The sequence below is a fragment of the Heterocephalus glaber genome, unplaced genomic scaffold, assembly GCF_053883595.1.
Source record: "Heterocephalus glaber isolate CG9 unplaced genomic scaffold, H.glaber_assembly_v1.0 deba00001460, whole genome shotgun sequence".
Taxonomy (NCBI): domain Eukaryota; kingdom Metazoa; phylum Chordata; class Mammalia; order Rodentia; family Bathyergidae; genus Heterocephalus; species Heterocephalus glaber.
In genome coordinates this window covers 2597264-2611366 of record NW_028258307.1, presented here as the reverse complement: position 1 = coordinate 2611366, position 14103 = coordinate 2597264, and the positions used below count along the sequence as shown (strand labels likewise).

The following is a 14103-nucleotide window of genomic DNA, read 5'->3' as shown; positions in this document are numbered from 1 at the left end:
ATGGTAAACAACTGTTTCCCAGTGCAGTATGCCCTAGTACTTTGGGACACGAGATAGCAACGGCTGGTGATAGGGAGAAACCTAAAGGTGATGCAAATCTTTCAACACCAATGTGGCCCAAATGAAGCAACTTCTAGTACTCTTTTTTTTTTTGGTATCGCGGATCGAACTTGGGACCTTGCGCTTTTGAGGCAGGTAACGGAACCACTGAGCTAAATCCCCGGCCCCTCGACTGGTACTCTTGTCCAGCTCTAGGTGAATATTCCAAAAGAAGTCTTTTATATGATGCCTATTAAATACACAGCTCTTAAAATTCTCATACCAATTCTAATATTTATGCTGAGTTTAGCAAGGAGATAAACAGGACACAGCTTTCTTGGTATGTCCAACACCTTACACATTCTTTAGAGTCTGCTCAGTCAGTAACTAAGCCTCCTCTCACCCTCAAAGGTCAAAATATAATACCTGACCAGAGTCAAAAACAAAGCCAGTCTTTTCCAGTGGTGCATGTTATTTTCCTTGCTTCTTTAACAAGTTAACTTTTGGTTTCTAATTTTTGCCCAGTAGGTGGCGGGATAGAAATTGCAAGGTTTTATTTCAATAACCTTTTGGTTTTTTTGAGACAGGGTCTCACTATGCAGTTCAGGCTGGACTTGAACTCTCACTATGTAGCCTAGGCTGGCCTTTAACTCATGGCTACCCTCCTGTCTCGGCCTCCTGAGTGCTGGGATCACAGGCATGGGTCATCACGCCTGGCTTACCATGCTTTCAGAAAAGTTTCCTAAGCATCTTATGGAATACCTTTCAGGCCCCCATTGCTAATCCTCTCTTCCTTTAGGTTCCAAGCACATTCTCTCTTATGATATCATGATGGCATCTCTTTTTGGGAGCCAGTTATTTTGTTGTATTTTACAAAAAATAGATGGCAAAGAACAACTGCCAAGGACTTTGCCCAAGGTCACAGAAGAGGCAAATAAGGACTTGGGACTTCCTAAGACTTGGCCCAGGGTTTGGGAAGTCAGGAAATCCTGACATTTGAGTACCATTTCTGGTGTGCCAAAACTATTTGCAGCAAAATATTATAAAGGGTATAAATTTAAAGAGGAAGTAAGGGAAGTGTTCTTACTTACAGCTAAGTGTTCTACAGGGAAAGAAAGAAAACAAGTCCTAAGGCTTCTAAAGAGGGAGATGCAGGGAAATGGCACCCTATGCAGTCCAGTGGGTGCAAGAAAGAGGGGAAGAAAAGAGGGAAGGCAGCATAGCAAGGGTCAGAGAAAAGAGCTGAGAGCAACAACGCCAGTGTGGAGGGGAGAGGACCACGCACTGTGCTGGGCAAGCAACCAGATCAAGGAAGCCATTCAGATACGGAGGACTCGGCTAAGTGTATCTGCAGAAAGCATTTCCTAAGGCGAGGACCCTGTACACCACATCCCCAAACAAGGAAACACAGAAGTTCTATAAAATAAAATATGGGAGGAAATGTGCAAAGACACACTTCCCTCCCACCCGCACAAGAAGTGGACCGCACGCTACTGCACACACGTGCACCAAGGACAGCCCGGCACAGGGGTGTGGTGTGCGGACTCTGCAGCCACACAAGCAAGTCCTGGGCTTTGAAGCCAGATTCCGCCACTCACTAGGGTGACTTGTGCAAGTTACTAGACTTCTCTGTGCCATTCTTCTCTAATGTGAAATGGGAGGAACACCACTACTCACCTCAGAGTTGGTACAGGATTACATAAACAACGTATTTAGAATAGTGTCCGACACACATCCAGCACTACAAAAGCTAAGTAAAGTAAGTCACATGCATGAAAAGGAACAGAGGGGATACACAGGCTCAGACTCTCCCAACAGTCACGATGGAGAAACAAAGGATATTCTTTTAAAAAAATTTTTTTTGGTACCGGGGATCAAACTCAGGTCCTTGTGCTTGCGCAGCAGGCGGCGAAACCACTGAGCTAAATCCCCGGCCCACAAAGCATATTCTTCTAGCTACAGAAACACATTCTTGTAGAAAGAAGATAGGCAAAAACTAAGACATTCTAAAGTTGATGGCTACCATTATCACTGATCTAGAGGGAAAGGGAAGTCACTCGCAAGATAACTGGAAAAAAGTAGATTTGGGTAGGAACGTGAACTACTAGGAAGTCAGAGGTGAGATTTAACACAGGCTCTCCACGCTAGGACCAGAAGGCCAGTCTGTTGTGATACAGGGAGGGGGGTGAAGGCAGTAGTTGCTAAGGTTAAAGACAGTTAACCATTTTAAGACTGACTTCTGTGCCTGCAGCTTTCTGAATAGAGGACATGAAGAATCAAGCTGCCTCCTTGCTCTCTCTAAGGTATTTCTACTTCACCTCTTACAATCTGGATTGCAACTAAGCTCTCTGCGGACTGGCAGTGACTTCCTAATTTCCAGAGCCAGGGCCCCATCTCCACTGTACGTGAAGGTCCTTCTGCAGCATCTGAGACCACTGGCAAGCTTGTATTTTTAGAAACTTCCTTTGTGTGTTGGACACCACTCAGCTCTCCTTGTACTTCCATAATTATTTCTTTGCAATCTTTTTAAACACTTCCTACCAATTCTCTTCTTTGAAGCAGAGTCTTCTTCATGCTCACTGCTACTGCCTCAGTCCAGGTCTCTGTCATCTGCCTGGGTTTCTCAAGCAGCATCACTGCTGGTCTCCCTGCCCCCATCTCTGCATTTCCATCCATCCTCCATGCCGATGTGGTCATGTTACTCTCCTATGGATTTCTGCTGGCAAATCGCACTCTCTCAATGTAAAAGCTGCATCTCACATGAGTCTGCACCATTTCACTCCAATTTACCCTTACAGTTTCAAATTTCTCCTCTCCTCTGCCTGCACTAACCCACACAGAACTTCTCAACGGGGACAGGGTATGCTGTGTCTCATGACACCACACATGGGCCCCTCTCCCCAACCTTTTCCACCTGGGAAAGTCCTTTACTCCTTCCAGATCCACCTTCATTGTCACCTAAGAACTGTCCTCCTCAGCTTCCTTAAGGAGTGAGAGTTCTTCATTTTCTCACTGCCAACTGTGCTGTGGTTAAACATCTCACACAAAAGGCCATGCGAGACTGACTGACCTGTTGAATCATTGGGGTTTTCCATTCAACCCTGAGTACTTCAAACATGGAGCCAAACGTTCCTAAAAACTCTTACACCCAGAACAAAACCTTACTGGCTGAAACAAACATAATCCCTTCATATGCTGGGGAGACTCTTCAATGCTAACATGGTCAGTGATGAGACATAAAATAAGAAATCAGTTGAGACTGGCAAAGCATCCCGCTCTACAGTCGAAAGGAAGAGGGCTGTTCTCACCGCTGTATGTCCTTATTCTTCCACAAGGAGGCAGACTGAGCCTTTGGCACTCTTTCAATGAAATTCACCAGCTCTTCCATGAGAAGCCTACATTTAAATAAAAGATGTGACAAATGATTAGAAAAACTCCTTCCTCTAACTGCAGCCAGGAGAAATAGACTAGCCCACCTCCCCCATCCCACCCAGGCACCATTTCATACTGTGCTAGACAAAAACCTAGCCCTCTTGGTGAATTTATCGTAAAATTTTTGAATAAAAAAGATTCAACCTTTAAGACAAATCTTGCTTGTTTCTTGTCTCTAAACACTGAGCTACGTAAGCCGATTTTAAGTCATTCTAGGATTCTGGCCTTTACGTTACTGAAGGTGAAGTTGTTAAATGACTGTGAAATAACAATTTTGGTGGCAGCAGGGCTGGGACCAAGATTACTTAAAAAAAAAAAAAAAAGACAATACGAAATGGACGATATTTCAAGGACTATCCGAAAAACAAAAGGATCAGCAAGAAGAGATCATGAGATGGGGTAGAATAGCACAGAACTGCGGTCGAGGGCATCTGAGAAATGCTGCTCAGCTGGGTGGAGGGCAGACACACTCTCGGGACTCACAGCACAGAGAACCGTGAGAACTCTTGGACCGAAAAGCTAGCAATACATTTTCAACACCTTGTTCATAATCGAATGTAGATGATTCACACTGACTTACATCCCCTCCATATCAATGTATTGATAATGGCAGGCTATGTATGTAAAAGCATCTAATGACTGAACATCTTCATCTCACTTCCATTTTTTTACTTAATCCTAATGCCATCTCTTCTTTCTTGGTGGGCGGGGGTGTGTGTGCTTAACTGGGGAAGTTTGCACTAAGCTACATGCCTAGGCCCTTTTTGAAAGAGGATCTTGTTAAACTGCCTAGACTGGACTCCAGCGTGTAATCGTCCTGTCTCAGCCTGTTGGAATGTTGGGATTACAGCTAGGTGTCTCCACGCACAGCTCCTCCTATCTCGGAGAAGCAGTGCTAGTTCCAGGATCTCACGATCTGGGACTCAGGTTCATTACTGTTCTGGCTATGGCTTTCTCAAGAACAGCCTGGGCCATCCATCCTCACGCTCTCACTCCTTCAGACCACAGTCTGTCATTTAGCTTCTCCGTCCCTGGAACTGATCTGTCCCTGAGCATCTCACTTTCTTATAATGGCCCCTCCTCAGGTCCCTTATGGTTTTCTGTACACAGTGCAGGAAGAATGGTTGCATGCACAAAACAGATTGATTCATTCTGGTCATTCCGTCTTGTTGGATTCTACAATCCAACCTCAGAGTCTAGATCCCATATAATGGGTCCTGATGGTTTTAACTTATTACTTGTTGATTTATTTTTAAAACAATAATTTAAGAGATATTTTTTCTGGGGTAATTTCCTTCACATAATTTTTTTTTCAATAAATGATGCTATGGTTACTTTCAGCAACCATCTATGTCACTAGGCCTGGCTGGGACAGAGAAAGAGGCAGCAGAACCTTCTTAGAGTCAAAGGAAGACTATACATTCCTACTCCAAACCCTAAGGAGTGAGTGCAGTGTTTCACTCTGTCACCAGCAGGGACAACTTAACCACCTACTTACTTATCCGTTGCCTGTTATCTTTCTTTTTTAAATTAATTTTATTGGTACATTTTAGGTATACAATATAATGACATTCATCATTGGAAATTTGCACCTTTACATAATCCATCTTGGTTCTTATTTTTTCCCCCCTTCCCCTACCCGCCCTTCAACCCCTCCATCCCTCCCTATTTACAAAGACTTTGTTTCCATTTTTTCATTTTCTCATATTAATTCCATTCCCTTCTTTCCTTTCCTCTACCCCTCCCACTTCCCCCTCCCCTTTGCCCCTTTTCTTCCTATTTCACATTATTTATTATACCTTTTAGTCCTTATTTACACTTTCAGTTTCTCACACTAGAGAAGCTATTCAGTGTTTACACATGTGTGTCAGTTGCCTGTTTTCTTTTTTGTTTTTTGGTACCGGGGATCAAACTTGGGACCTTGCGCTTGTGAGGTAGGCGGCAGAACCACTGAGCTAAATCCCCGGCCCCAGTTGCCTGTTTTCTATAAGCTATCTCTAGAGTATGCAGTAAACTATAAAAAGGAATATCCTGAAAGCAAAGTAATAAAATTTCTTCTGAAGCTCTCTACCTTGCATCTTTCCAGCATCTTCCCAAACTTTACCTCCTGCAATTAGTATCATCTGCAAGGGAGCTGTCTCTGTGAACTCCCTTCAATTTACATTGAAACAAAATGACTAACAGGACCGCACACAGCATTAATATCCAGGCATTTCCAAGGAACAACCCTTATCTAGAGTCACGAACCTGCCCCAGAAGGAAGTAACAATACCTCCAGGCATCATGCTCTGCTAACCAGTCTCCACCGAGGAAGGAGCTGCAGCCACATCCCAGTGGGCTTAGCATATGGGGCTCACCTGCCAATCTGGACAGTGGGCTCCGTAGCATACACTGTGCCTGTGAATCCCGTGTGCTCCGTGATGTAGGGCAGTGCCATCATGCAGTGGTAGTTAGAGATGAGAATTACATCTACTGTGGACAGGTCAATTAGCTCGGTCTGAAAAGAAAGGGAGGATGAGACATCTCTAGGTAGGAGACACAGATCAATGTGAAGTGACTGAAAATGATGCTGTCAGAATGCAGAGAAGTGGTTTTTGTATTTCAGGGTAATGAGGCCTTTCCCACCAACTTTCCACTCTCACTGTAGGATTCTACTAATATGGACATTAAGTAGCAAGACAGGATAGTTAACAAGGAAAATGCATACGGTCCACCAGCAGTACTACGATGTTACTAGAAGAGTTCTTCCGGGTTAAATGTGAGGCTAAAGGACAACAGGGCACGGCAGCAGCTGTTGCCTAGCAGGTGAAACCAGGTAACATAAAGCGAGAGCGCAATCTCAGCTCTCAGGTGTACTAGCATGTACTGCACCACCGGTACAGATCAACAGGAAGAGGGGAGCAACACGCAGAAACCTACTGTCAAATGTCAAACCGTGAGGCAACTAGTTTTTGTTTGTTGAGGCAATTTTTAACCACTAGTTCTGTATATGGAGTCCCTTTAAAAAAAGGAATCACAGCCATGAGAAGAAATTCACATTCTATCCCAATCTTGGCCTAAATCTGCCCTTGTAGTCTGTTATTACAGTCACGTGAAATACAAAAAAGGTTAGCAGGGAAGGGAAATTGCTATCCAAGTTTGGTAAATGTTAAGAAAATTCTTTTAGCAGAAGAAAATTTTCTCCCATGAGTGTAAGCCTTTCCTGCCTGTTAGGGCTCCATTCTCTTCTTCCACTGGCCTTCCTGATGTGCCTGGATGAAAGAACCCACTTGCTCCTCTAAACCCCTAAGTGCTTTCTGTGTATCCCCCTTGTGACAGCACTCTGTACAGTGGCACCTCAGAGCAGCACCGTGTGCTGTCCCCCCACCCAACTGTGGCAGTCAACATAGAAGAGGCTTGGTGCACTGGTGATGAAGGACTAGGCTGTGTATGGTCACCGTCTGTGTTAGTGAGAGGCTGTGGCTGAGATGTCACCACACCACTCGGAGCTCCCCTCAGGAGGAGCTGAGCCCCAAAACCGTACAGTGCACTGAGGACGAGAACAACCAGGTCATGGAGGTGTTTCAGGGAGGGGAATGGGTTTGGACCTAGTATGTCCCTGTTATAGTTTAGACGGAGATGTCCCCTTGGAGCCTCACATGCTCACAGGTGGGACTTCGGGGAGGTGACTGGATCATGCAGATGTGACACCCCAGCAGGTTAGTCCTCAGAGGAGTTTAGAGCCGAATGTGAGCATGGGAGGAGGTGGGTCAGTATGGATGTGGCCTGGGAGGGTCCATCAACTTGCTCTTCCCTTTCTTTCTCTGCTTCCCACAGTTGTGCCCTGAGCTACTTCTCTTCTCTATGCCCTTCTGCGATGCCACCCTGCCTTGGAGTGACCTGACCAGGGACTGAAACCTCTACAAAGTGAGCCAAAATAACTTCTCCTCCTTACAGTTGAGGGTGTCAGCTACTGTGTTTCAGTGATGAAGAAAGTAACTAAGACAGTTCCCATGGAGAAAAAGTAACAAAGATATCTTTAAGACACGCAAATGGTAAGAGGCAGCACAGCATTTTGGCTGTGGGTTCTTTGTAGCTGAACAATTCTGCATAAAGATAACTTAATAAAACTGCCAAGGCAGCAACAGCTTGCAAGGACAGCATGTGAGTTGGGGGTCCCAAGTACCTCATTGCTAGGCAGCAGCATTTATGTGACTAATATGCCTGGGACCTTAGCAGCCCATACATGTCACCCTTAACTCCACATTGTGGCTGCACTTGCACAACGACAGCCACAACAAAGGACCACAACACCACTGAGTGCTCTCCTATTCCTCTCAAGTCATTTCTAACCAAATAAAGAATTAAGGGAGAATGGCAGAGTTTCAAATCCAAAACAAAATGACAGGAGTGAGGCTAGAGCAACAATAAAGCTCAGAAGCATCACCACCTTCCTCATGCATACAGAAACTGGGTGATGAAATTTCTCTTTAATATATAAAAATCATGCTGGGTATGGTGATACACACCTATAATCCCAGTGCTTGGGAGGCTGAAGCAGGAGGATTGCTTCAAGTTCCAGCCTAGCCTGGGCTACACAGTGAGTTCCAGGCCAGCCTGGGCCACATAGTGAGATCCTGTTTCAAAAAACCAAAATCAGCCCACGCAGTCTATAATTATAAGAAATTTGGAAGGACAGTTGGAATAAAAAATGTATTTATTTTGTTTGTGTGTGTATGTATACACAAGGAGTGATCAAAATACATAGTGAATGTGTAAATTTAAAAATGATTACAGTAAAAGACACACTACCATTATCACCTCAAATACTCCCCCTTGCTTCCAACACATTTATCCCACTGTTCTTGCCACTTTCTGAAGCAGTTCTGAAATCCTCTTTTGTGAGTTGTTTTTTTTTTCATTAAGTTTGTGAGTTTCTTAAGTTACTGCAGTGAAGCCAAATGTCATCCAACAGAAAGGCAGGGTCGTAAAAACATGACGATGTATCCTCATCCACCTTACTCACCAGATGTGGCACTAGGTGACTTCTGTGTTTTCCTCCAAGTCAAAAATGGTCATGAAAGGTAAGCATTTTGAATAGATTCAGGACATCAAGGCAGTCACAACAGTGCATCTAAAGACATTCATGAAAGAGGACTTCTGAAACTGCTTAAAAAGTGGCAGAAACTATGGGATAAGTGTTTGGAGCAAAAGGGAATATTTTAAAGGGGACTATTGACAATGTGTTTTTTACGGTAATACATTTAAAAAATTTGTAAAAAATACTCCATATTTTTCAATCACATCTCATATATATCCAGAATGCATGCATAAACATTTCCCCCTGAAGGAATTTAACTTTCAAATCGTGTGTGTGTGTGTATATATATATTCATAATTTATATATTTATTTACTACCACTCAGCAGAATCCAATAAAAATTATGGAGTAAAATAATCATAATTTATTACCACCTATACTGTGCTAGAGCATGTTTGCAGTTTATGGTGCAGACTTTGGAGTATACAAAGATTTAGGATAGCTGGACTAATTATAAACTTCATAAGGACTGGGATTGGTTCAGCTAGGCTTGCCCACAAGCCAGTGAAACCAGACTGTAGTCAGTGTTTCTCTCCTGCTTCTACCACATTCCTATTTTTTCCCTGTCCTATAATGGCCTGGGTCTACCTTAAAATAATGATTATTACTCATTTGTGCCATATACTCTTGCTTAAAGAGCCTTCTATAGCTTCTTCAGAACTCTACATATGTCAATATCACTTTAGCTTGGGAAAAGGTGAGCCATGACATGGTAATCATCTAATTTAAATGTTGCGTACTCCATGGAGCAAGTCAGAGTCTTCTGAGCACCCATTCATGTCCCGCACTGTCATCCATAAACTGAAGGTTGTAGTCATCAGTGCCGTCTGTAGCACAATGAAAATAAATGCAGCACCTGGGATTAGGAATCTCTGAACAGATGGGGAACTGCCCCACCAGTTCCTAAGTGACAACTGTGGATGACAGCAATGAGGGAGGGCTCAGGATTCTTGACAACTTTCTCCCTTCATCTTCCTCCTTACCACTGTATCTCAAACTCCCTCCTTATCTGCCACCTTCAATTACAATGTCCTTCTCTGTTTTTCTTTTGCTCTGGTACCCACAAAGGGCACATATACATACTTCAAAGAGAGAGCACGAGAAAGTTTATTTATAGTTTCAAAATGTAGAAATGGGAAGAGTGAAAGGAAGAGAGGATTAAAATAAGGGAAGTTGTGGTGTAAACTGAATTATGAACATGTTTTCTCCAGGCACTGGAATCCGAGGGGCATGTGGAAAGAGGAGCACGTCTTCCCTATATTCACCTGTCTGTTGAGCACCCCATGCAGGCTACTCTGGGGAATAGGCCTGTCAACTGAGGTCACCTCCCTTTAAAATTAATGGAAACTGAGATGAAACTATTCTCAAACCCCAATAACAAATCTCACTGCAGTAATATGGAAGCATTGGGCAGCCATGATTCAGTACAGAACCCATGAATTTCAAGGAATATTCATATATTTTAAGTCAGCAAGAATTTTTACAGTTTATAGGCACTGGCTGAATAATGGCAATCCTCAATTACCCACTGTAAGCAAGAGCAGGAAAAGTATGGCTAATCTAAGCACAAAGGCATTAGAGTTACAAAACTGAAAGGCTTAAGTTATTTCCTTACCTTGCTCAAAACTATGTCCGAAAAGTATTACTGGGGATTACAGAAAGAGCTAGAAATAAGAACAGAGTGACTTAAATGATTTATAGACAATATAAAAAGCTCCTAAATGATGTTTTCGCTGTGTAACAATGTGCCAGGAATAACAAATTCATTTCAATTTGAAAACAGGAAGCTAAGCCCCTTAAAATTATTTCTTGACTTCACTGTGAGAGATTACACAATATGCTTAGTTTCTACAATAAGATTCGCTTTCATCTTACCTCTGGTAAACAGAATTCAGGCACAGAATCCACAAATACATGACCTGAGCACTCCTTTAACTCCTAGAAGAGACAAGGAAGGGCAATACTAGTGAGAGATATCCAATAGGCACAACAGCAAAGAAAACCTCTAAACCATACCTCAGTGGTGGGAGGTTATTCAGGCTAACTGGTCCCTGTTTGAGCTCAGGTAGGTTGAGTGTCTTACTAAGGTAAAAGTGCTGCTCGTTGGCAGGCTCAGGATTCAAATGCATATTCCTTGATGCCTTTTAAGGAAGGACACATGCTGCCTCTATAATCCATGATCCAACCATTTCCAAGTAATGATTAGGAAGACCAGAGCAGCAATATCAGAATTAACTGGGGGCAGTGATTAAATCAAAGCTCGCTGGGCCCTATCTAATATCTAGGCAATCAAACTAGGGATGAGGGCATGGAGTCTCTGTTTATGACAAGCGCTTCTGCTATGCAATCAGGTTAGGAGTCACAGCCCTACACAGAGTACCCATCTACCAAGGGCGGGGGAAAAGTGGAAATAAGGATGGAGGATCGAGAGTAGGGAATATGGATTAAACATCCACTACCATCTGAATGTAATGCTTGTCCTCGCAGAACACACACTTGTAATTATAAACTAAATATATTTATTCAAATAAAAAAGCATTTATGTAAAGAATCAGAATATAGCATAACTTCCCACATGCCCATGACTTACTACTGTATTTATTGGGCCCGTCTTAGTTTAGATTCTCCCAAAGTCTGACCCTGACAAAAAGGTTTGAGTGCAAGTAGTTCATATGGGAGGTGCTGTTTTTCTAGTACTTCCCATGCAAATGAGGAAGGGATACACAGAAAAGAAGGTGGCTGATAATGGATGTCACCAAGCCACATTTCACTTTGGGCAACTGCAACTTATCCTCAGGGGAACACTCTGAGAATGATACAGAATGTTCACTTCCAAGAGTTCCTGTGGAAAGATGACAGAATATTTATTTACCAACCCCAGCAAAATGTGCAGTGTTGGAAAAAACTCTCAGGCAAAGCCTGACACAGACACTGGCAGCTGGAATTATGCCAGAGCATACTAACGTGGAAAGGCCAGCAATATGTGTGGCCACCAACAGGGTCTGCTACAATGCCTCCGAAAGGCCACGGAATAAGTCTGGGGTAGGTCTTTTCTATCATCCAGGTGAAAGCTATCTATGACTTTACAAGAGAATCAGTCAGAATTTGATCAACAGTATCCTTGGCTCTTTCCAGAAAGGGAAAATACTGTTACAATTTTGTTCTATCATATTTTCATTGTTCACTCAATATATATTTCCATGTATTCATTTATACATGTCTCTAAATTTATATAGTCTAAATGACTTTTTGCTCTTAATCTGCATCTGAAAATAGGGCATTTACTACATTATTGTCTTTTCGAATTTTACAAATCCCAGGAGAGAACCTTGATAGAATACTTCTGCCCCTTGCACGCTGCACACTTGGGTCCTTCCTCTTATCTGACTACTGTTTAACTAGTGACAGACTGAGCCAAAAAGACACTCAGGACTGTGTGTCTTTCCTTTTCTTTCCAGACAGGGTCTCACTATGTACTCCAGGCTGACCCTGAACTCACTCTATACCACAGGCTGGCCTCAAACTCATGGCGATCCTCCTGCCTCAGCCTCCTGAGTGAGTGCTGGGACTACAGGCATGCACCACCATGCCCATCTGAAAACAATTCTTAATTACAATGTATAGTACTTGGTAGGTAAAAAAAATGAGCAGTTACGTTTAATGGGAGAAGACCCCCAACTTCTTTAGGATGAGGTTAAAAAATGATGAAAGACAAATCATGGGACATTTCAAAGCTTTGCCTGACTTCAGATTGGCTATGCAATCTTGCTCCTGCACTGCTATGCATCAGGAGATGTCATATGATAAAGTCTCCTCTGAGGTGTTCATCCTTCCTAGCCTGCAGAAGCATATTTGTCATTCCAAACACTTACAATGTCACTGTATTTTATTCACCACTCCCACATACACATGCAAGTCATTTCCCTCACAATGCACTGGTAATGGGATGCTTCGAGCCTTTCTCAGGGAACAATGATTTATAGCTAGCAAGAGACACAGGCTGAAATCAGGTGCACAGTTTCCTGAATGTCACATAATTTTACAGTTAGCTATGAGAGCAATCTGGTTTCAAATTATGCATTTGGCTTAAACTTGAGGTTGGGGTGCAGTTACAGGAATTAATTACAAAAAGCACCTCTTTATTTAACAATATCTCTTACAAGAAGGAAATGTATTATTCAGATGAATCATGTTAAGAATCTTTAAACTCATTCAGCTTTTCAATTGTGAAATGGGGAGAGGAAGGATGATTTAGAGAGCCAAGAAGTGGCACACAGAAGATTTACAGTATTTAACCTTCCTATAGCTCTGATTTTTTTTTTTAATTAAAAAGTCCGACTGGATTATCACTTTGATATTTTTGCAGCTTTGGTCTCTCATTCAATAAGCTGAGCTCTTTAATAAGTATCACCTTTGAAACCACAAGTATACTTCTAGAAATAAGAGATTTCTTTCTTTTATAATAAAAAGTATTTGCAGAAGTAGTATTTAGATTTTGGCACATGCACAAATTTGATCTGAAACTGAACACTGAGAGTCTCTAAAAAGGTGCTCAAAAACAATAACTATCAAGGACTCACGACCCTAGCACGAATCTTGTCCCCAGACTCCCAGAAGAATATACATTAGGAAAAAAAAAGAGCTCACAAGTCACATTACTACAGGGTGGCTCTGGTTGGACAAAATGGCTTCCACTGGGTGTAGGCAGCCTTCAGTTCCTCATCTTGGACATTACCTTGTCTAGGAAAGCATTTCCATCCTTCAGGGACCAGCCAGGAAGATTACACAGCCTGGGACTGCAAAACAAAAATTAAATTATCCTAAATAGATTACAATCCTCAGTGATTTCATGGTGACTGTACTGTCTCCATAAAGTTAAAAAACAGTTTGATTACTGGCAGTGATGCTTACCCAAAATAACCATCCGAAAAAAAAAAAGAGAAATAACCATGTTTTACTGAGCTTAACAATTATGTGGCAATAGATTATTCAAAGCTCAAATAGTTTAGCACAAAATTAAAACAATGCTATCCAGAATAATAAAGAAAAAAGATAAATAAGACATTTGACATTTTAGAGTCTTTAATCACTGCCCGAGCTTCACCTGTGTTTGACAGCACGCCTGAGTGGAGGGCAGAATGGGTGGCACGTGAGAAAGCAGCCCCAGCTTAATGCTCTGGTAAGAGCACTTTCTGCCTGAATATGGATACCTGACTTCTCCTCAAACCATACTCCGGAGTCAACACTGACAAGTGCCTCACTCGTTACCTGTGGCTTGAGCTTCCAATTATGGGAAATGAAGCTAGTTTTCACAAGTGCTACAAAATGACACTCTCTCTAGGTGAATAGTTTCTGGAAGGTGCAATTAAAGACCTTGAATTAAAAAATAATTTACTTGTAGTGATCTCCGGACTTAACTGTGTACTCTCTGTGATGAGAAGAATTATATTGGAAGCTGAAAATGCCAATAATTTAGGAGAAAAAAAACAATATATTGGTCAAATGAAAAAAGGACCGAAGAGAGAAAAAGCACATCCAGAATACAAACAGGAC

General features: G+C 42.4%; 1 protein-coding gene across 2 annotated transcripts in view; it reads right to left on the bottom strand.

Moving 5' to 3' along the window:
* Ints9 (integrator complex subunit 9) overlaps positions 1–14103 on the bottom strand; it is a 94187-nt gene that overhangs the window by 48512 nt on the left and 31572 nt on the right. The window contains exons 3-6 of one of the 2 annotated variants that reach the window (XM_004848431.4): positions 13286–13346; positions 10426–10488; positions 5829–5968; positions 3348–3434 (exon numbers count right to left, since the gene is read on the bottom strand). In XM_004848431.4, the coding sequence (XP_004848488.1) occupies positions 3348–3434; positions 5829–5968; positions 10426–10488; positions 13286–13346 (351 nt within the window). Of the gene's footprint in view, positions 1–3347; positions 3435–5828; positions 5969–10165; positions 10215–10425; positions 10491–13285; positions 13347–14103 lie in introns of those variants that run through there. The other variant, XM_013073403.3, reaches the window with a different exon arrangement.